This window comes from Trachurus trachurus (genome assembly GCF_905171665.1).
Source record: "Trachurus trachurus genome assembly, chromosome: 12".
Taxonomy (NCBI): Eukaryota; Metazoa; Chordata; class Actinopteri; order Carangiformes; family Carangidae; genus Trachurus; species Trachurus trachurus.
In genome coordinates this window covers 14468186-14491776 of record NC_139908.1, presented here as the reverse complement: position 1 = coordinate 14491776, position 23591 = coordinate 14468186, and the positions used below count along the sequence as shown (strand labels likewise).

General features: G+C 41.4%; 1 protein-coding gene across 1 annotated transcript; it reads left to right on the top strand.

Moving 5' to 3' along the window:
* The first annotated feature begins 5597 nt into the window (after nt 1-5597).
* On the top strand, nt 5598-23147 carry ermp1 (endoplasmic reticulum metallopeptidase 1). Its single transcript, XM_083983888.1, has 15 exons — nt 5598-5911; nt 8124-8428; nt 11846-11973; nt 12159-12264; nt 12703-12849; nt 13170-13262; nt 15409-15621; nt 15804-16024; nt 18110-18284; nt 19132-19322; nt 19602-19754; nt 20259-20461; nt 20625-20740; nt 21488-21651; nt 22176-23147. The coding sequence occupies exons 1-15, from the start codon at nt 5631-5633 to the stop codon at nt 22350-22352; spliced, it is 2673 nt and encodes an 890-aa protein (XP_083840014.1). The 5' UTR covers nt 5598-5630; the 3' UTR covers nt 22353-23147.
* Nucleotides 23148-23591: the final 444 nt, after the last annotated feature.

Genomic DNA, 23591 nt, shown 5'->3' with positions numbered 1-23591 from the left:
ATATTTTATATGAATTTTTAATGTATTTTATACTGTAAATATGAGCATTATAGCTCAATAACTCCCAGGTCATGTGACCTGTTGGCTCAAAATCAACACAGGATGGTAGGGCTAAGCCTCCTCTATGAGACACACCTGTTTTTATTGTATTTAAACACATTTAATATTTTATATGAATATTTTATATATTTTATACAGTAAATATGAGCATTATAGCTCAATAACTCCTAGGTCATGTGACCTGTTGACTCAGAATCAACACAGGATGGTAGGGCTAAGCCTCCTCTATGAGACACACCTGTTTTTATTGTATTTAAACACATTTAATATTTTATATGAATTTTTAATGTATTTTATACTGTAAATATGAGCATTAGAGCTCAATAACTCTCAGGTCATGTAACCTGTTGGCTCAAAATCAACACAGGATGGTAGGGCTAAGCCTCCTCTATGAAACACACCTGTTTTTATTGCATTTAAACGAATGTAATATTTTATATGGATTTATGATTTATTTTATACTGTAAATATGAGCATTATAGCTCAATAACTCCTAGGTCATGGGACCTGTTGGCTCAAAATCAACACAGGATGGTAGAGCTAAGCCTCCTCTATGAGACACACCCGTTTTTATTGCATTTAAACACATATACTATTTTATATGGATTTTTGATTTATTTTATACTGTAAATATGAGCATTATAGCTCAATAACTCCTAGGTCATGGGACCTGTTGGCTCAAAATCAACATAGGATGGTAGGGCTAAGCCTCCTCTATGAGACACACCTGTTTTTATTGCATTTAAACGAATGTAATATTTTATATGGATTTATGATTTATTTTATACTGTAAATATGAGCATTATAGCTCAATAACTCCTAGGTCATGGGACCTGTTGGCTCAAAATCAACACAGGATGGTAGAGCTAAGCCTCCTCTATGAGACACACCCGTTTTTATTGCATTTAAACACATATACTATTTTATATGGATTTTTGATTTATTTTATACTGTAAATATGAGCATTATAGCTCAATAACTCCTAGGTCATGGGACCTGTTGGCTCAAAATCAACATAGGATGGTAGGGCTAAGCCTCCTCTATGAGACACACCTGTTTTTATTGTATTTAAACACATTTAATATTTTATATGCATTTTTAATGTATTTTATACTGTAAATATGAGCATTAGAGCTCAATAACTCTCAGGCCATGTGACCTGTTGGCTCAAAATCAGCACAGGGTGGTAGAGCTAAGCCTCCTCTATGACACACACCTGTTTTTATTGCATTTAAACACATTTACTATTTTTTATGAATATTTTATATATTTTATACAGTAAATATGAGCATTAATAGCTCAATAACTCCCAGGTCATGTGACCTGTTGGCTCAAAATCAACACAGGATGGTAGAGCTAAGCCTACTCTATGACACACACCTGTTTTTATTGTATTTAAACACATTTAATATTTTATATGAATTTTTAATGTATTTTATACTGTAAATATGAGCATTATAGCTCAATAACTCCCAGGTCATGTGACCTGTTGGCTCAAAATCAACACAGGATGGTAGGGCTAAGCCTCCTCTATGAGACACACCTGTTTTTATTGTATTTAAACACATTTAATATTTTATATGAATATTTTATATATTTTATACAGTAAATATGAGCATTATAGCTCAATAACTCCTAGGTCATGTGACCTGTTGACTCAGAATCAACACAGGATGGTAGGGCTAAGCCTCCTCTATGAGACACACCTGTTTTTATTGTATTTAAACACATTTAATATTTTATATGAATTTTTAATGTATTTTATACTGTAAATATGAGCATTATAGCTCAATAACTCCTATGTCATGTGACCTGTTGGCTCAAAATCGACACAGGATGGTAGAGCTAAGCCTCCTCTATGAGACACACCTGTTTTTATTGCATTTGAACACATCTAATATTTTCTATGGATTTTTAATATATTGAGAAGCGAGTGAGTGAGCGAATGTCTGTCAAATATCCAACTTCAAACTAACTTCACTGCAGTGTCATAAATCACCAATTAGTAGAATTTTGACAATATTTTGTTAATTCAACATGAAGATATATATCTTGTTTTATGTCTCTCACTCTCCCCATTAGCAGGAGCATGCAGGATATGTTTTTGTGATCAATTCTTTTTAGGTGGATTTACAATACAGTACTACACAGCACAGCTGCACATACACAAACAACTCCATAAGGTTTCGACATCCACCACCCATTCGCACACTGCCACCCACTCAAGCCCCAACCCCACCACGATTCTCAGTTTGCAAGATATTTAAACATTTAAATTGTCTCACATCTTGTGATATAAAAAATCCAATATGCATTGACAATGGATAATATTTGTTAAAGCATACAACAAAGCTGTTCCAGAGTTGGGCCCATCTATTTATTTGCAGCATTTATTTTAAGGTGGACAGGACAGCATTAACAACAACCAGTGCTTTATTTTATGAACAAAACATACCAGTAATCGAACGCATAACTAATTCCTGATTGAACATAGGTATGTCAAAGAACATAATGTCGTATGTTTATAATTTTAACGTTCCCATTTAAATTATTGACAAGTCAAAATGATCCATATTCTCCAAATTAGAAGAGTTGGGGTTAGGGTTAAAGTAGAATAGAATAGAATAGAATAGAGACTTTTATTTTGAAAGCGGAACACATTATTACAGTTACGCCCTAAATGAACTAACACGTACTTTGACCACTAATGCTAACAAGCTAACGCTAACCAGGAAAGCTAAAGGTGCTAAAGATCATGATCGTAATTTCACCCATGGAAATTGACTGGCCCTGACCTGTGACCAGATTAAATAGCAATAAACGCTGGTTCATATATCGAGTACCGACACTAAAATATGATCATGATGTTTATGCTTTATGTTTATTTAATGTCGAGACAAATTAAGACTCCTTGCCGTTTGTTGCCTTTAGCCAAGTCGAAGCCGAGCCTGAAAAACAAATAGCTGATGTTGTGTTAGCCGCCGCTAGGCTAAAGGCTATGTGTGTTTACAGGGGGCGTCTAATGGAAAAGTACCAAGGACAGAGAAAAACTTTGAACAAAGACTCTAAAGATTTAGGGTTTCTTATTACTGAACTTTTATTGTCACCACGTTGCAACTCATGCTAAAAGGTTGTTACTGTTAAAAAAAAAAAAAAAAAGTAGTTTGTTCAGTATTTACTTTGTTTATGTGTTGAAGTGTGTGCAGTGCACTCCCAACACTGTAGGCTACTATTTAGGCCTACCGGTATTTATTTTTTGACTTTACCTGAGTTTCCTTTTACATTTATATCACACATAATTTATTTAATAAATATTTTTAATTCAAATGTTAAATAGTTTATGATATGAATATTTATTATTGATCATACTACCCCAGTTCAGCACAAAAATCATTCAATGGGGGGGGGGGTTTATAAAACTTACAGTGAAGTCTTTCTATTTTATTTAATAGTGTTGCTCAGATCCTTGCTTGTTATGTTGTAGGCCCTACACCTCACATGGTTTCTCATTATGGATTATTTCTTAGTGGTGCTACTTCTACTTGAACTATACAAATACTCTAACATCTTTTGATATTGCTTGTAAATTTGGTATTAAGCATAGAATATCCTGTACCCAACCGTTGTTTGTTGGTGTCCAATAGGTACCTAGATTAATTTCAAACCATAGACTGTAACTAACTAAAGCTACCAACTGCGATGGTTTGATTTGATTTGATTTATTTGTCAGTAGAAAAGAAATACAAAAAAACTGACGAGGATAACACAGAAAAGTCCAGGACTTATTTCCACTGTGGTCCTCTGACTGATGGTGAGGTGGATGTGGGGGCAGGGGGGTCTTAAAATGAGAAATGCCTACTTATTTTATTTATTTATTTACATATAGGCCTGGGGTGTAACAGCTTCCAAAGGGGCACTATTGAGCCATTTTGCCACAGCCATGTAGGAGACCCATATATTATGTTAATTTTCAACAGGCTTGATGTGTGGAAAGTTTCAGAGTTTTTGACTATGGTAAAAAAAAAAAAAAAAAAAGGCCAACCATTTGGTTAATAATAAAAGGAATGGCAAGGTTTCAAAAGGCCGTTTGCACCCTCCACTGCACTCAGGACCTAATTAACATGTGATAGAAGAAGAAAAAAAAGATTAAGCAAGACTTTGAGAGGCATGGTGCCAGGTGAGAAGACAGTGTGCAGTGACTTACTGTCCACATGATGGCGACAAAGCAGCAGCACAGGCTCCAGTTGAACATTATGACGTTACTACAAGAATTTAAATCAATTATTTATTTATTTATTAATCAATTGACATTAATTAACTTGATACATTTTTCAGTAACAAGTTACATAAAGAAGTTAATTGCTTCAGTGTGGTTGCTCAGGGTTAGTCCAAAAACCTGAAAGTTTACCCATAGGAAATGTTGCACTATGAATGTTTATGAATCCAAAATGAATCCATATACAAAATTGTGATATATTATAATTGACACCTCTGGTTATCCTGCATCCTCATATGTCCACTGACTGCAGCCTCAAAAATATAATACAGTAAACTCCTCCAAAAATAGATGTTTATAAGCAGGGATGTTATGTTATGAAACTGAACTCAGATTTTAAGTGCTTGTATGTCCTTTTTTTTTGGCTATACTTTATAGTCCTACTCTTCTACATTTCAAAAAAAGGAATAGCGTTCCCATAATGTGCATGAGGATACTTGTAATGGAGTATTTTTCATTATAGGGGGGGTTACATGACTTGTCTGTTGGACTGGATTGCATTACACTGGGAGTTCACTGAGTTCATGTTAAAGGGATAGTTTCACATTTCGGGAACCACACACTCTTTTATATAAAATTTTACACCAGAAGATCATTTTGTCATTATGTCTATACTATACTAGCAACCAGTAAGTTAGCTTATCTTATCTTATATTAGCTTAGTACGACCGAATAAAGGGAGAAGCTAGTAGTAGCCTACAGTAACGTTATGGCATTATCCAAGGCTAACAGATTTCACCTATCACAACCATGTATTATATTAACGATCACAACCAGTAAAGCTATATCAAACTATAGAAAGAAGACGAAAAAACAAGTTTTTTTTGTATTGGACAGTAAAAGAAATATCAAATGATGTAAAAATCGCCATTCCAAGTGTCAAAAGGTATTTAAAAAAAACTTTTTAAAACTGTGGCATGCTGAGTGAATGTAGCCTACTTCTTGGGTGTAGGCTATTCTCTGTGCAAACAAATTACAAATACCGGAATTTGTGCTCGTATTAAAGTAAGGAAATACATAATAAACAGGAGACCGGTTTAATTTTCCAACATAAATAAATCCAAACCAAGCGGTGGAGTCTAAAAGACCAGCCCCTCTCTCTCTACCTCTGTCAATGTGTTGTTTGACTTTTTCCACCCGCCTCGGCGCGCGCCTCCCTCAAGTTTGTCCCTCAGCGCGATCCGTCGCTCGTCCATCGAAGGAGCAGAAGAAAAAAAAAAAAAGGAAAGCGACGCCTGAGAGAGCGACGCTCGCTCGCTCGCTCGCTTGCAGCTGATGTACCGCGGGCTCAAAAATGGAGAGCGACACCACTCTGAGGAGAATAAAAACCTTCGGGACACAGAATTATGTAGTGCAAGATAACAACAGCTCCCGGGACCGGTGCGGGAATAACGGCTACAGCGATGTTGGTGACCCGAAGAGGAAACCCGAAGTGAACCTGTACCTGCTGAGGGAAGGGCTGGCAGCTTCCCTGGTGTCTGTGTTTATTTTGGTGCTGTGGGGACTGGTTCATTTGTCGTTACAGCAGCTCGTCATCGGAAAGCCGAGCGGCGACTTCAACGCAGTGAGAGCCAGGTGAGATTTGTGTCCGTGTCTGTCTGCTCCCTTTCTCTGGGGCTGTGTGTGTGTGTGTGAGTGTGTGTTAGCTAACGGTCTCGTAGCAGCAGAGCTCCGCTAACCTTTCCTCTAGTTTGACAACAGACCCGCCTAGAAACCACTACTACCGGGAGTCACCAACACCTACACCTCCACCTCCAAGGTAACCCGCGGGGCAGACAGGTGTTACAACAACTGTGTGGCGGTTAGAGGAGTTTGGCTCAGGACTGAAGAGAGAAAATACAGCAACATCCAGATGTGATCCATGAATGATGTAACATCCAAAGAGTAGTGTTAAAAAAAAACCCAAAACTGATTTATGCCAGGTGAAATGATCCCGACATTCATTAACAAGAATATCATTGCATAAAGTCGAAAATCCTCTTTGCAGCCGATGTAACAGCACAGTTATTATTTGCAAAATTGCCTGAAGTGATGCATCAGAGCATTGGAGTAGAAAATACAAATACAGCACAGACCTCAATTTAAAAAGACAGTAACAAAGATGATGAATAGATAGGTTGTGTGGGAGACATCTCCATAAACTCAGAGGGAGTTATGGTTGGTGTTTCTGTCTATTTTCTGACTTTAATGATTTGAAAATATTAACCTGGGATTGCTTGATAATGAAATAATCATTAGTTGCAGCCCAACTATACCTTTAAATGCCATGTAACTAGTAGTAAAGTAGTTACATTTACAGGTGAGGAAATTCAATATCAAGGTTGGTGAAAACACATGCAAACAATATTATTCTATATACTAACCACAGTTTTCACAAAATGATGTGTATCCATTAAAATAAAAATAATTGACAATGTCATTGTCAGCCTGTGAGCCCATAGCACACACCAAGGAAAACATCCCATTCATTCTAAGAAGCTTATTTATTCATTTTCTTTGATAAACCAACCACTTAGCTCCACAGTGCATCACTTTTGCACTCCCTGTGTGAAAAAAAAGGAGAGGTAAGGATTATGGCACTGAGTCTGAGGTCAGCAGGGCTGTGGTTGAGTTTTTGAAAGTGCTGGGTGATGGGATTTGCCATCATTTGGCTGGTTGCTCCATAAATGAGTCAGGCATGCTGCATTTTAACTGATTAGGGCTCTGAGCTCCTTTGGTCACAATTGTGGTTTCCATGACTCCAAGCCTCGCAAATCCACTTCTGAGAGTTTTTTTTGGGGGCATAAATGGTGCCCTGGAGGTTTTTGTAAAAATTGACTGAGAGAAGAAGTTTTGATAACAACATTAATGTCATTTGGTAGTTGGTATTTCACTACAACAAACTGCACGTACTAGTGGATTTTTATGAATTTTGGGGCTTTTGACTTCACTCACTACAGTTTAATGACATGAATTATGAATGAATGCATGATTACTCTCTTCACACCTCTAAAATTCACTTGCTGGTGCCTGTGAGCATCACTTAGCACATCAGCACTTATCAGCACTGGTGTGGGCAGTGGAGCCAGCTCTGGGATTTCGTGAACAGCTGCAGCAAACACCATCGACAGCTGCTTGATTTAAAAAGAAAAGATGAGAAAAAGCATCTGTTTTTTGTTTTTTTCCCTGTGCTGTGTGGGCTCCTTTGCTTTATATTTCCTCTTCTGCTTCTTAAATGAACCTGTGTCAGTATTTTCTAATTAATATATTTGGCATGAATGAAAAATAAATTAATGCTAGCCTCCTTCTGTTGTCAGTTGCTTTGACAATTAATTGACTAATAGTTTCAGCTCTTGGTGATTGAATTATAAGAAACATACCTTCATATACAGCCAATGGGCAGCTGCATGTTCTAACAGTTTAGTTCTAACTTTAGTAAAACGTACAGTACATGAGATCGAGGGCTCACACAAATATAAACACCAGTCACTGTCTGACATAAATGAATGCATCTTAAAAAGGTAGCGGACCCATGCACTGTAGAGGCTGTAGAGAGATTTAAACCTGGCTTCCTGAGAGTCATAAGTCATATGTACTATACACACATACATAGAGACATACTGTATGCACAGTGATGCGTTCCCTGTAACAATAACATTGGACCGCAGGAAATTAATGAGACGTGCTGTGTAATGTTGTTGCAATGGAACAAGAAGAAGGGCCTGGTTTACTGCCCCTGCACAGTTTCACATCAACACAATCATCTCTTCCCCTCCTTTTCCCTCTCCTGTCTCACCTCACAATCTAGACGGCACTTGGAGCAGATCACCAGCGTCGGGCCGCGACCGGTGGGCAGCCCGGAGAACGAGGTCCTGACAGTGGGCTACTTGTTGGAGCAGATCGAGAACATCCGGACGGAGACGGCAGCGGGTGCCCATCAGCTCACGGTGGACGTCCAGCGTCCCACCGGCTCGTTCTCCATCGACTTTCTCGGAGGCTTCACCAGCTTCTACGACCGTGTCACCAACATCGCTGTCAGGCTGGAGCCCAAAGGCGGCGCGAACCATCTCATGCTCGCCAACTGCCACTTTGACACAGTGGCCAACAGCCCAGGTATAGAAAACACTCACCCGTCCCTCTAACAAAACTGCTTCCTGCTCACGTACTGTAAGAGCTTTACTGAAGAAGGCACAGCAAATGAAGAAGAGCCCTCTAATTATAAAAGTTTAAAGATGAACGGTTAAGATCCTGTCACTTTAGGTTACTGCTAAGATAGAAGTAGGCCGGTGGGTGAGATTACGAGTGATTTTGAGGAACATTTACAGCCACTTCCTTAAAATTTTATTTAGCTGTAAACATAGCTTTAAATACTCACAATAGCTCTTTCTTTATCAGTGCGTAGAAACCGCACAGTCGGTTTACAACATTCAAGTCCTCAGGTGTTTTGTGATGATGATAATACCCTCATTTGTGTCGTCTCTTATGAAGTGTAGTCATGTGGGCCCTTGCACAGTGAAAATGTAACCGCCATAACAAGCCAGCCCCGGAAAATGTGGATCCAAAGTACTTCTTGTAAATTATTACAAACAGTCACATTGTGTTTGAACAGGAAGCTGCGTAAAGTAACCAGGGGACGGACAGTGTTAAACAGTGTTTACCGATCAGGGGCCGTATTCACAAAGAATCTTAAGGTTAAAAGTAGCTCCTAAGGGCCGAATTTAGGAGCAACTCCTAAAAAAAGTGGGCGTGTCAGTCTTAAATTTAGGACTCCTAGTTTTTTAAAATAAGAGTAATTCACAAAGTATTTTATGCCTAAAAGTAGCTCCTAAGTCTGGGAGAGCTTAAAAGTCCTCGTGAGGACTCCTAACTCAGTAAGACCTATTCACAAAGAATCGCAAATGGCTGCAGCCAGGCAAATGTATGGAGGACTGCGAATTGCTGCAGGGGGGGGTGCTGGAGCACCTGCCCCTTTGCCCTTTGATGCCCAAAGTGCCTTTTTGTCGGTGTTTTTTTTTTTTTTTTTTTTTTTGGGGGGGGTCATCTACAACATTTTCGCTATAAAACGGGAGTAGTGACGGTGACGAACTGTCCAATATAGGCGTCACAACGGTCGGACCGAGGTAACTGCGACAGCTGCGATGCAGTCATGCTGATGTGAGCCAAAAATATTTTTAAAAAGTTGTTGGGTGCGCTAGACACACACATCTGTTAGTATTAATAGCTCATGTGATAAGGCAGCTCCCCCAGTAAACTAAACTTATTGTTAGTCTGGGTTCAAATCCTGCTATAGGCCACAAATGTGGCTAATGCATTTTCCTTTTCTCATCATTATTATGATCACCATATAGGGCTGTCAACGAATGTGAAAATTAATATTAAAATGTGGGAAGAAAAAAAACCAGCGGCTGCTTTGCGAGTGGACGCACTGACCCTCATTGCATTTGCACAGCGTCACACTGCAGAAAGTGAGACGCAACAAAAACTGTAGCAGAAAGATGCAGATGGCAGAGAGAAAGACAGAAAGTTCAGAGCCCAACTTGGCAGCAGAGAGAGTGGTTTGGACTCGAAGCAGTCTGAAAAGCCCCGTCGGACCTGACGGCAAAAAAAAAAAAAAAAGTGGAGCGGAGCAGCGTCGGCGGTGGCGAGGAGGAGGAGAAGGAGGAGGGAGGGGAGGGGAGGGGAGGGGAGGGGGGGCGCCGCCGGCACTCAACAACCAATCACCGTGTTGAGCGCCTCGAATTCGTGCACGAGAATTGACGTAATCCATAGCAACGGGGCGTCACCAGGGCGTCACTCTTACTTTGCTCTTAGTGATTTATCCTTAGTAAGAGTAGGTCTCAGCGGCTTTGTGAATAGCTTTTAAGAAAAAACTCCTACGTAAAAACTTTTAGTGCGAGTCAGGAGCACTCCTAGCGGTAAGATAAAAGGCTTTGTGAATACGGCCCCAGAGGTCGTATGTGATGTTCAAGATGTATTTCTCTTGTTTAGAGCTGCAACCATTGATAGATTAATCGAAGAATAATCGATTATTAAATTAATCGTCAACTATTTTGATAATCGAATGATCGGTTTGTGTAGTTTTTTAAAGAAAAAAAGTCAAAATTCTCTGATTTCAGCTCCTTAAATGTGAATATTTCTGGTTTCTTTGTTCCTTTATGACAGTAGACTGAGTATCTCTTTGGTTTGTGGACAAAACAAGACATTCGAGGACGTCATCTTGTGGTTTGGGAAACACTGATTGACATTTTTCAACATTTTTTAACATTTTATCGACCAAACAACAAATTAATCGTTTACGACAGATTACTCGATAATGAAAATAATCGTTAGTTGCAGCCCTACTCTTTGTTTTAATCCAAGAAGTGTATTTATTTTTCACTTAGACTTTACACAGTAGAGCCCATTGGAGAGACATGTTGCCCAGTTCTCACACACACACACACACACACACACACACACACACACACACACACACACACACACACACACACACACACACACACACACACACACACACACACACACACACACACACACACACACACACACACCCAAAAAAGTACACACAGCTGCACCGGCAAAAGGAAATTGATCCAAGAGGTGTGGACCAGGAAGATACATTTTCATGTCAGCTGCTGCCTGCAGGCCTTTGATTTCTTGGAATTCTAAATATTTGTCTGTGTAAAAAATAAAAATGGTAAAAAAAAAAAGAATAAAGAACAAAGAGGCAGTACACAGTCTGGCACATATTTTTGCGAATAGTTTGAATACATTTGCAGGCAAACGTGGTCATCACAGTTAACAATAGTGTTAAAAAAAGCACCTATAATTACTTTCCAGGCTTTTATTCATACAATACATGCCATTTTGTGAACTCTAACTGAGTGTTTTTAGGGACAAGGATTAGTGTGTCGCTGACATAAGTGGCAGTGACAGGGGCATGAATGGTGCCCAGACAGACAGTGAACAGACTCCCACCACCCCCCACCTCATGAAAAAACATGCAATCCAGAAAGCCGGAGCGCATGATGTCTCAGTTTGGCTCTCTAATCTTTAGGTCATTTTTTGCTCGTATTCTCAGTAAATGGTTTTCCTCACCGCTAACCTGTCTAATCTTTCCGCATCACATGCCCTGTTCACATGCTCTTTTCCCTTTCTTCTCGCTGTTACCCCTTTTTCCCCTTTGTGCTCTCACCATCCTTCAAGCAGTGGGAGATTGGGTTTGTTGCATTCTTCACATGTTTGCACACGGAGCCTACTCCCCTCATGTGTTGAGGAAGTTGTGTTTTTCTTGTGCACTTCAGAGTTATCAGCTCTATCATCTGTGTTTAAAAAAAAAAAAAGTTTTATCTTGAGGTACTCAGTAAGTACAAAGTTATGATATGGGTGCACACAGCTACATGTCTCTGTATGTAAATGCCAGTCTGACTGAGCCTCTGTTTATTTTGCCTGATTCAAGTGAAGGCTGATATGAGCTGGTATGTTTTACAGGCTTATAGAATATTAATACACTGGTTTGCTTTGCTTTAGGTGCCAGTGATGATGCAGTGAGCTGTGCCGTGATGCTTGAAGTCCTCCACTCTCTGGCCAACCAGTCCACTCCCCTTCACCACGGAGTTGTCTTCCTCTTTAATGGAGCAGAGGAAAATATCCTGCAGGTAAAGCAAAGTGACACGAAGACATATTTTACACTTTGCGTGCAGGAATAGCTCATCTACACCATATTGGATTGTCAGTGAAGTTAAAGCTTCTCGTCTCTTTCTGTCACGTCTTATTATCTCTTACATCCCTACGCTCTCTCTTTCTCTCTCTTTCTTCGTGTCTCTTATTTTCTCTCCACCAGGCCAGTCATGGTTTCATTACGCAGCATCCGTGGGCCAAGCAGGTGCGGGCATTCATCAACTTGGAGGCTGCAGGTGTTGGAGGAAAGGAGGTTGTTTTCCAGACAGGTAAATCTGTGTGTTCCCTCTGGCTTCCTCTGTGTTTTGCATATCTGTGTGTTTTTTTGCTGAAATTGAAAAAGCTTGCAAAAAAAGAAAGAAGCGATGTAGTTTTTTGCTGTTTCAGACAAAACCGAGACACTATCAAGTGTTGTATGTATACTCCACCTGCATTATCCGCCCTTATTCCAACCTTTTACATTCTGGCTGGCTGACAGGATCTATATGGATTACTAACAGCCTGATTATGCTTCCTGAGGTGCCTGTAAAATTGCATCTATATTTAAAAAGTTATCTGATGCACTACTGCTTGCACAAATGAGGCATGCAATGCATTAAACAAGCTATACGTATATACCGCCCAACCACAATCAGCAAGTGGTAAGCACAGCCGAGTCATGATCTCTACATTAATCACTCTGTTTGATCAAACTTTCATCCTCTAAGGTCCAGAGAACCCGTGGCTGGTCCAGGCCTACGTGCACGCAGCCAAACACCCTTTTGCCTCCGTGGTCGGCCAGGAGGTCTTTCAGAGCGGCATCATCCCCTCTGACACAGACTTCCGCATCTACAGGGATTTTGGTAACATCCCAGGTAAAGAGAGCCCCACATTATACAGAATACAGTATAGAAAATTAATAAAACGGGGCGTTGTATAGCTCACGTGGTAGAACAGGCGCCCTGTAAACAGAAGCTTTATTCCTCGCTGCAGTGTCACTGGGTTCAATTCAGCTGTCCTTTCAAAATAAAGGCGTAAATAAGCCTGTAAAATGTAAAAAGAAAGAAAATTAATAACACTAACAGTGACTAGATAAGGTAAAGTAAAGGTACTTTTATTTACTTTTGTTTTATTCTGTGTTTTGCATTTGTTTTTTCAATCTAATAATGTGTATAATCGTATATTTCATTTACAGGCATTGATCTGGCTTTCATTGAAAACGGTTTCATCTACCACACCAAGTACGACACTGCCGACAGGATCCTGACAGACTCGATACAGAGAGCTGGTATGCAAATATTCACATCTGCATTCATACTGACAGAAAGTCGAATGTTAACACTTTCTTTCGCACTCCTAACACATTGATTGAAAGTTGGCGGTTGTGTGTCTGACAGTCAAGGGGAGTGCCAACACATTTTTTTGGGGGGGACACAATGACACAAAAAAAGCATGCTGTGCTTGTTACCCAGTTTCATATTGGTCAGCACTCTGCTAATCTCATTATCTCCCCGAGCACCAAGACATGCATACATGCATACATACCAACCACAGACTCTCGCTGTCGCACTTGCCCCCATTTACCCCGCGTCTCTGTGTCACTGAATTATTTTGCTTTACTTAGCCGAGAATCCAGTCAGTCAGCGCTAAAAAAACCCAGTTGGCACCGTTCCCTCTCTTCCTCAGCAGCTACTGGACACCTCCCTCTGCTGCTTCTGTGCACAGCAAGGCACCATGAAAGGCATGAATTATTAGAGAGAGAGAGAAAGTGAGGTTTCAGGGGGAAGGTGGAAGGTATTTTTAGTCTGTGAAGAAGGAGGCATGTTTGTAAGGTGGAGACGAGATACAGCACAGGGATGGAAGAGGAGGAGGAGCGAGATACACCAGTAGCTCTGATCTGTTGATGCTTGTGATGGACACAGTCTGTTTGTGGACTCTTTAAACTTTAAAAACCCTCTGGGGGCAAGGTGCAAGGCTAGCATCGCTCTGATTTAGACTCCCCCCTGATTAAAAACCCATATTTCCTTGTAAGGAAAAACAAACACAGCTGTAAATGATGACGTTTTCTAATTGATCATATCTTCATTTTTAGCTTTGTCATGGTGAAATTCAGATTTCTGTGTAACAAGCAGTGAATGCTTCGTGGACTAGTAGCTGCTGTACACTCAGTTGTTTACACTTTCAGGCCACAGTGAGACTACCAGGCGGAAGAACAATGGAGCTTTGTGAGCTTGTGAGTGTGTGAGTGTGTGTGAGTGTGTGTGTGCTGTTAACTGTGCAGACATACAGGCAGCAGCTCAGATAAAAGAAAGTTAGCCTCGGGCGGCAGTAACCAACATGGCAGCCTCTCACCGACGCGATTTCTCATCTACATTCGACCTCACGGCTGGAGCTAATTCCACAGCGAGTCCCTCTACGCGTCTCATACACTGGTGTTCAACTGTTGCGTAACCAACGGAGGCCATTCAGGCTATAAATCAGTTGACACACACGTACACACAACCAACCAACCAACCAACCAACCGCCATACTTCTTCTGCACACACTACCGTTTGGCACATGAATCATTTTTGCTCTCTCACACCGCTACACTTTCATTTTCCTGCTCTCATTCTCACAATCATATAAACCATTATACACTCAAACAATAGGCATGACAACACACTCTCACTCACACACAGCTAATGATTTAAGTTAGAATAGGCATAAATAACTGTGATCTCATGCATCTTCTCTTATACAATAGAGTACTAGTGTTTTAAAAAAGATTAGTATGAGTATGATAATGGTTTTATAAATGTTATTGTCCATAAAGAGGCTGTAGTAGTGTGTGTGTGTGTGTGTGTGTGTGTGTGTGATAGAGAGTGGCAGAGCATGGTGTTTAAACAAGATCAAGATGCTGGTTGTTAGAGCAAGTATGATTTATGGCCTGAATTATCTTCCATACACGTGAAAAACTAAAGTAAACTGGAGCTTAGATTAATGAATAACAGAGTTTGTGCGTGTACATGAGCTTTTTTGAGTGCATGTGGTTTTTGTAGCCTGTCACGCGGGTTACAAAGTTATACTAAGTCATCAGTAAACTGTCCACAGCTCAAATGTGTCAGCTCTATTAAGATGATCCTTTTTTTTTTTGCTCATATTACCCATTTCCTTCCTCTGATTGTAGGGGTCACATTACAATTTGCGGAAACTGAAAAAGCCACAAGAGAGCAATTTCAGTGTCTGTACAGTAGTTTGTACATTTCCACGAGTTATTTTGTACCCACGTCCGTCCTCTCTCCGTCTCCCGCGACCCAGCCGATGCTCTCCTGTCCTGTTCTAGTGAATGTGAAATCGATACCAAAGCCCCAAACCCAGCAGTTGTGTTTGCTGTGCTGTGCGTTCTGCCTTGAAGTGCTTCACCTCTAAAGAAACTCCCTTCCTCTGTTTAGGCGACAACATCCTGGCCGTGCTCAAGTACCTGGTGATGTCAGAGAAGCTGGCCGATTCCTCGGACTATCGCCATGGCAACATGGTGTTCTTCGACCTGCTAGGGGTGGTCGTGGTGGCGTACCCCGCCCGCGTCGGCACCATCCTCAACTACATGGTCGCCACGGCCACCTTCCTCTATCTGGCTCGGAAAGCATCGCTACCCGGCAACGGGGGTAGGTCGCATTTCCTGTCGTGGATGTGATGTCACATCATTTCCTGAACTGGGAAAAAAATAGTCCACTGCCAAGTTCAAACTGTTGGATTAATTTCTTTTTTTTTTTTCCTGTAGAAGAGTTTAATGAGCTGTGTTTGTGTGTTAACGTCTTCATTCAACATTCTTCTCTGTGTTTTTCAGGCGGCCGCTACGTTCGAGACCTGGCGTACGCCACGGGCGTGGCGGTGCTGAGCTGGTTCGTCACCCTGCTGTCGGTGCTGATCGTAGCTCTGCTCGTCACTCTGCTGGGCCGCTCCATGTTTTGGTACAACCACTTCTATGCCTCCATCTGCCTGTACGGGGCCGCAGCCACAGGCAAGATGATCCTCATCCACACCCTCGCCAAAAACCTTTACTACGGGGTGAGTGACTGTTCAGTTTCGGGCACTAACTTTTTAAAGTGCAGACATATGTGAATTTTAACGGAACTCTCCAACCCGGGGAAGTGAAATTGTTTTATTACAGACATCAAAAAGATGTAGAAACCACATTGTGCATCACTCCTAGTCTCCTTCCGACTTGCACCGCTATGGGAAACCCATGAGAGTAATTTAAAGTCCAGGCCAAAGGGGAGTGTTTGGAGAAACAAGAATCTGAAAGAAAAGTCGACCATTTAGATTTATATCTCGCACAGTACTTCTTTTTTCCATTACAGGTTTCACATTTTTGCGCAGAGTTCATCTTGTGCAGGACGATGCCGGCTTTATTTTTGGGTAGTATGTGAAGTAAAAAAGGAGGTCAACGTATTTTCCCTGAGCCTAATATCTCATGATGTCTCGCTCTGCTCACATTAAATGAGGACGAAAGTGCAGAGAGGAGAAAGCCAGGCAGTTTCACTTCCTCCTCTGTGATTACAGAACAGCAGCTCTTTGTGTACATTTGTGTATGCGTGCGTGCGTGTGCGTGCAAGAATATAACTGTGGAGGTGTCAGACATGATGTCATCTGTCAGTCACATGCACACACTCCTTTTGTACCAATGTGGCTTTTAATTGTCAGTGCATCCCAGCCCGTTAACAGTTAAGTGTGATTCTTAGCCGTACTCTTTGCAGCGTTGCAGACAGAGCTTCTGTAGATGTAAAGAACAGCTAGTTGTTTGTCAGCTTGTGATTGTGAGGTGGAAAACATCACTGAGAGTTGTTATTTTTCATCTGGGGCTGCAGATAACCACATTATGAACTCCAGCTTACCCTGGCCAATTTCCAGAAAGGAAACAGACCAAGCTTTGTCCACGTACTACACAAGGCTTCATTTTTCTTGTACTGAAAGAAGATGAAATGACTGATGTCTGCAGGATTTCTACAGATTTCTACAAATTGCTTGGTCACTGATAATTTGGAATTCTGGTTCACTTGTTCCCAAACATTTTTTGCTCGATTTGCCCCACAGCCAGATGTTGAGTTCATTCGAAGCTGGATATGCTTTTGTTGATGTAACAGGATTGGATGTGACAGTGAGTTACAGTTACTTCTAGCATACCTAATGATTTTTTAAAGCATTGTGTCAATGGCAGTGTGTGTGTCTGTGTGGGTTGTTTCTATATAACAGCTGTTTATTTTTCTCCAGAGAGATCATTCAACCACAGTGGAAGTTGAGAAACAAGTTGAGCGAGTGTTTGTCAGCGAAGCGGAGAGATCGGCCATGTGCAGTAGTGGCATGTTGAGCTTTATAATAAAATACTGCAGCAAGCCTCTTAATCAGCCTGATGTAATACATGCACAGGGATAGTCACTGAATACTTTGTGCAGTAGTAGAGCATTTTTTTTCTTTTCTAAATCATTTTCATTGGATTTTTGTTCCTTTTTTTTGTTTCATAATTTTAGTTTCAGGAAAAGACAGTGGTTCCTGGTGGAAAATTCCCACTGTAGCAACAGGGAAGTACAAAGTCATACGTGTCTGAATTGTTGCTTTGAAAAACATCAGTAATATGATGCCTTGGGTAAACCAATGACATATTTAGTTGATATGTTTAGAGTAGCAGGTCTCTAGAACCTGATTTTGTGTAGATCTATATATCTGAATTTTAAATATTAGTCTGAGAATCCAGGAAAATAAATATTAATGAAAAACTTTGTTCCAAAGTGTTTTCGCAACATTTCTTTGTTGAAAACAAACAAAACAAACAAAACAAACACAGATGAGCATGATTTATCTGGGATCTACCCACAAAATGGGAAAATAGAAACAATTTAATAATAACCAGATGATGAATGTGTTGCCTCACACCATCAGAGATGCAGCGATCGGTGATCTGTCAATGAACCCTGTGTGCATATTCTTTTCCCTCAGCAGGCATTTCTTTGGCAGCATCCAGATTCCTCCTTCAACTGACTATGCACATCTGCTGCTCCCCTGCGCTCATTAAAGCCACATAAATCTGAGGCGAAGAAGTGAAACAACTGCACATGCATATCATATGATGCGTTGGGGTGTGTCTTTTCCACGCAGGGAGTTCGCCTGGTGGAGCTGGGGGATCTCTACTTTGACGTGAGCCTGCTGCTGTGGTGCTGCAGCCTGGTGTGGCTGACCCAGCAGGGCCTGTGTTCGGCCTACGTGCCCATGCTGATGGTGGCCTTCCCCCTGGCCACCAAGCTGCTGCTGGCTAAGGAGTTTAAACACAGAGGTAAATACAGTCGTTCTTAAACAGAGGGGTGGTAATATTAAAGGAATAGTGCAACATTTTTAGAAACAGGTTTTTGTACATTCTTATTTGTGGAACAGTCTGGAGCAAGAGATAAAGCAAAGTACAAACATAAATATATTTAAAAAGAGGTTAAAAAAATGATTTCTAAATAGGTATATGGAAGATGAGGGAAAATAAGTTGCTAAACATATGGGATATTATACGTTGATATGGATATCTAAACTATATAGTATATATGTTTTATATATTTGTATGTATGTAGTATATTGATATGGATATTTATGTGGTATATGTATATGGATATTTATGTAGTAGATATATATGTATATACTATATATAAACCATGATGAGTAGAAAGAGGTGAGAATTTTAAAAAAGTATGTACTTTTTCCTACGCCTTTTTCGAACTTGTGCATATTATGATTTGATGATACTTATATATTTTATTTTTTGCTTTTATTTTTTTTCATTTTAGACATGTTCGTTCAAAATAAAAATTAAATAATTCATTCATTAATTCATTTTGAAACTATGTTTTGACAGTTGAATCTAAGGATTTGGGTGTTATCTAGATGCATGAGGGCACTTTGTTTAGCTAAATATGAGTTCATATTAAAACAGTGAAATCTGAAAAAAAAGAAGCAATTGAGTCAATTTCAAATGCGACTGTCAGAATGACAAAAAAACAACAACAAAAACTGATATATTAAAGAGGGATTAAAGGGATTTTGAAATCTGTGGGGCAGCCAGGAGATTACAGGAGGACGGACTGACCATGGTTTGCTCTGACAGACATGAACCTCTCCACCTCTCTGTGTATCTGCAGGAGCGTCGGTGAAGTACAGCGTGCTCTACCTGCTGGGCCTGGCGTTGCCGTACGTCCACTTCATGTTCCTCATCTGGGTGGTGTTTGAGATTTTCACCCCCATCATGGGCCGCAGCGGCACGGAGATACCTCCCGAGGTGGTGCTGGCCACCCTGGTCACCCTCGCAACCATCTTCCTCTCCTCTTTTTTCGTGAGTGTCCACACATTGAGTACAACACTGAGCACCACATCTGCACTTTGTTTTTTTTCCAGCAGAATCACTTTCACATTACTGTTTCAGGTGTCTGGCAGCTACAGTTTTGTTTTAGCTGCAGGGGGTTTGTAAAAAATTATTTAACTTAATATAATGCAAACCAGCAGCTGTGTATAGCAACAGGGTGCCAACAAAATGTGATTTAATGTAAAATTGGCACATATCCTATTCAGTTGTACTGCCTGTAGTAACAGAGTATCTCCTTGTCTGTCTCAGCTACATTTCATCTACTTAGCACGGAGCACTAAGTGGATCCTGGCTGGTCTGGCCTCAGTCTTTTTCGTCGTGTTCCTGTTGGTGTCCTGCGGCCTCTTCTTCCCTTATTCAGCCAGTCCAGACAGCCCGCGGCCCAAACGAGTCTTCTTGCAGGTTTGGAGTCACTTTACACAGATGCACAAACACATACCTCCATAACACATTTTTCCTTTTAATATTTTTTCTCTTTTTCATTTCCTCTTATTTATTTATTAACATTTGTAGACATGTAGAATTCATTGTGGTTCCCATTTCCGGAAACATTTGAGATGCATAATAACAGTAAAAATCCTATATGAAAACATCTATTGCAGGATTATGTTGCATTTTATGTTTATTTCTTTAGTTTGGTCTTGATTGACCATGATGCATTGCTGCTTTTATGGTTAAAATCTCTTGTTGGCAGCTTGAGAAACACAGATCACTTTACAGCATGTATTCTGTATTTAGGACATTTTTATGACACATTGCCACCTGTTGTGCTCTGGTTTTACCTGCTTGTCTAAATCCCAATCCCTTGTTAAATTATTCTGTGTAAAAGTCAGTCAGTAGAGCAGCTGGAGAGTGTTGAAGGCAGCTTGAAGGAAAACGTTTTCTCTGCCCCCCTCTCCCCCGCAGCACACGACCAGGACCTTCCACAACCTCCAGGGCCAGGTGGAGAGCCGAGACTCGGGTCTTTGGATCAACAGCTTCGACTACACGGCCATACAGCACATCTCGCCCGACATCCCCGAGATCAACGACAGCGTTCGCACCCGCTGCCGGGAGGACCGGCCCTTCTGCGGCTACCCCTGGTTCCTGCCAGTGAAGTTCCTCAGCAAGTCAGTAACACAGCTTTTGTCGCTGACGGTGTTATTTCTGTGCTTTCTTTGCTTCTATTCTTATAATGTCACCGTCTTCATGTGCAAACCTTTCATATTCTACACATATATATTCATAATACTTTGGATTCCTCCTCATTTGAGTGTTCTGGTGTGTTTGCAGGAAGAACTGGTACCTTCCTGCCCCAGAGGTGTCTCCCAGCTCTCCACTGGAGTTCAGCCTTCTGTCCAGAGAGGAGACGAGCTGGGGGACGATCAAGATGACCTTCAGTGCAAAAGGTCTGGAGCGTCTTATTTAAACAGCCTTTCAAGAAGTTTCTTGTCTTGCAGTTTTGTCCCGTGACACATTGAATTAGGTTGCAAACTTTAAAAGTAACAACCACTAGTCAGTCAAAGCCAAACTATTCTTTCCACCTCTGCTTGCAGGTAGTACACCTCTCATCAAACATTTATTACTGTAACTTGTTGAATCTTTATGAGGGTTGGTATCTCAGTGCTACGTGTCCATAGCAAATACCTTGCAGCTACTTTCACCGATATACATGTAGATCTTAATAAATTAGAATCTCATGGAAAAGTCAAAGTCAAACAGCCCCAACCAAGTTTAGAGTATAGACGGACATACTTTTCAGAAGGCCAACATTTCCATACTAAAAATGCTTTCTATAATCAGTCTTTTGTAATATTCAAATTTTTTTTGAGATACTGAATTATAGGTCTTCATTAAATGTTAGCCATAATCATTACAATTAAAATAAATTAAATAAATAAAGACATGAAATGTGTGTGTATAATGGATCTATATAATTTTTAGTTTCACTTTTTGTATTGAATTACTGACATAAACAAACTTTTCCATGATATTCTAATTTATTGAGATGCACCTGTAAACTCAATATAAACTGTTACCCATTGTTCAGTTTTAACTTTTCTCTTCTTAAGTATTAATTGTATGATGTGGATGATGCACGTTATGTACGTACAGTATTAACATGTGTCTGTCCTGTCCTGTCCTGTCCCGTGCAGGCCCCAGCCACATGTCTCTGTACCTGATGCCTCACAGAGGAGCCAGCCTCTCCACCTGGTCCTTCGGCGACGGGACGCCTCAGTTCGACCTCAGCGGAGAATATTTCATCTTCTACTCCCACGGCCTGGACGCCCCCACATGGATCTTCTGGTTTGAAATACAGGTACTTATTTGCAACTAAAGGAGCATTTAGTAACCCCCCCCCCCAGCCCACCCCACCTACTTATTAATAATAGCTTAGACACTCTCCTTTTTGCTTTGTTATTCATGTGAATTATTTAAACTACTCTCTCTCAATGGCTAGTGGAGGTGAGTCTTTGAAAGAAATCAGAGTTTTTCAGTGTGAGCCTCCAGTTCTGGATTTAATTCTCGTCATTTTCCAGCTCCAGTGTCGTTCTTTTCATTCCTCACATTTCTGAATTTCTGCCACACATCACCTGAGGGCCTCAGTCTGTGCTTTCTGCAGGAGATTAACTGCTGCCAGGACACAGTTGGACTGTGTTCTGCATTTTGACTACAAAGTCTGTCATGTGAAAATCTTTAATCTCCAGTTTTTGGAGATTTAAATAATAAAAAAAAAGCATTAAAGACTCCATGACATGAACTCTGTGTCCCTGTAGATATTGCTTCAACTACTTAGTTGCCTTTGCCGACAGTACATGGTTTTCTCTCTGTCTGTCTATCTAGCCCCCCAGGGACCCGGACCCCTCAGGCCCTGAAGGAATGATCTCTGTTGCCATCTCCTCCCACTATTTCTTCGGGGAAGATCAGAGGACTGCTCAGCTGGAGGAAATCCTCCACAGGTTCCCCACATGGGCTTTTCCTTCATCTTGGGTCAGCACCTACGACATGTACCGCTACTGAGGACAAGACAAGCAGCACATCCTGAAACGCTGACGCCTGAGGAGAGCCGACGGCCGCAGGGTGGAGAGAACCTCAAGCCCCGCCCACACACCTCCCCTCCCCCACCCCACGCCCCCTTAACCTTGGAGACAGCCAGAGGAGAGGGAAAAAAAAGCGATATCAAGGAACAATACTGAGGACCAGCCCTGCCGCCTCTTTTTCACTCTGACACAAACACACACACGCACACACACACACACACACACACACACACACACACACACACACACACACACACACACACACACACATACACATACGTACACTTACGTACACTCTAACACACACTCACGCTCTCTCTCCCGGCCTGCCTGAGAGACCCCCATCACTGTGTCAGTAGGCTTAGTAGCTAACCGAGCAGGAAGAGGCGCGGAGGCGGCCAGGAGTGTAAGCCCACCAGAGCGCTTACAGACTGAACAACTCAGCGGCCGACGCACCGGCCACCACAAGCCTTGAGCTCACTCCTCCGGGTTAGCGAAAAACGAAAAGGGGTTAAGATTTTTTTTTTTCTTTTTCTACTCAATCTGTCGTGCCTTTGCTTTTGCTCACCCCCATCTCTCCCTCTCCCTCTCCCTCTCCCTCTCCCTCTCCCTCACTTCCTCCCGCTTCCCCCCTCCCCTTGTCATGCCAACACTCTTCCTGAATGAATAACGTTGCATGGCCCCCTCCCCCTCCCCCTCCCCCTCCCCCCTCTCTGTCCTGCTCCTCCAAACCACTCGGGCCATCCTCAGACTATAGATGCGTCTCTGGCTTCCTCTGCAGAAGTAACACCACTACTACCTTCTACACTTTAGGTGTAGTAACATACTGATGGGTTTGTTCGGGAAAGGGAAACAAATACCTGTTTTGTTTTTGTTCGACTCCCCCACCCCCACCCCTCCACCTCCATTTCCTCTGACTTAAACTGGAAAACTTTGACACTTTGAAAGTCACTTTTCATCGACACGCACTCGTTATATCACGTGCAAATAGTTTTCGTGTTAGCTAAAGCAAACTGTGAAACTGCTAACTCCCAGTCCTCACTAATAGACCACTGATTCGCAGCCAAGTCGTACCTGTGTGTTTCAATGGGGGCATGCCGACGATCTGCTTGTAAAGCGCCAGAGACCGTGGTGGCACGCAGACGCACAACACCGTGCCTGTTGAATGAAAACAGCTGGCTGAAAATCAAAATGTCAAAGGTTTTGCCGAGGGTTTGAG

What these genes read in the sequence shown, in the direction of transcription:
- ermp1 (XM_083983888.1), top strand. Translation starts at nt 5,631, where the DNA reads ATGGAGAGCGACACCACTCTGAGGAGAATAAAAACCTTCGGGACACAG. An exon ending in AGACTCGATACAGAGAGCTG is followed by an intron (nt 13,263 to 15,408) that starts GTATGCAAATAT and finishes TCCTCTGTTTAG; the next exon opens with GCGACAACATCCTGGCCGTG. An exon ending in TCTTCCTCTCCTCTTTTTTC is followed by an intron (nt 19,323 to 19,601) that starts GTGAGTGTCCAC and finishes TGTCTGTCTCAG; the next exon opens with CTACATTTCATCTACTTAGC.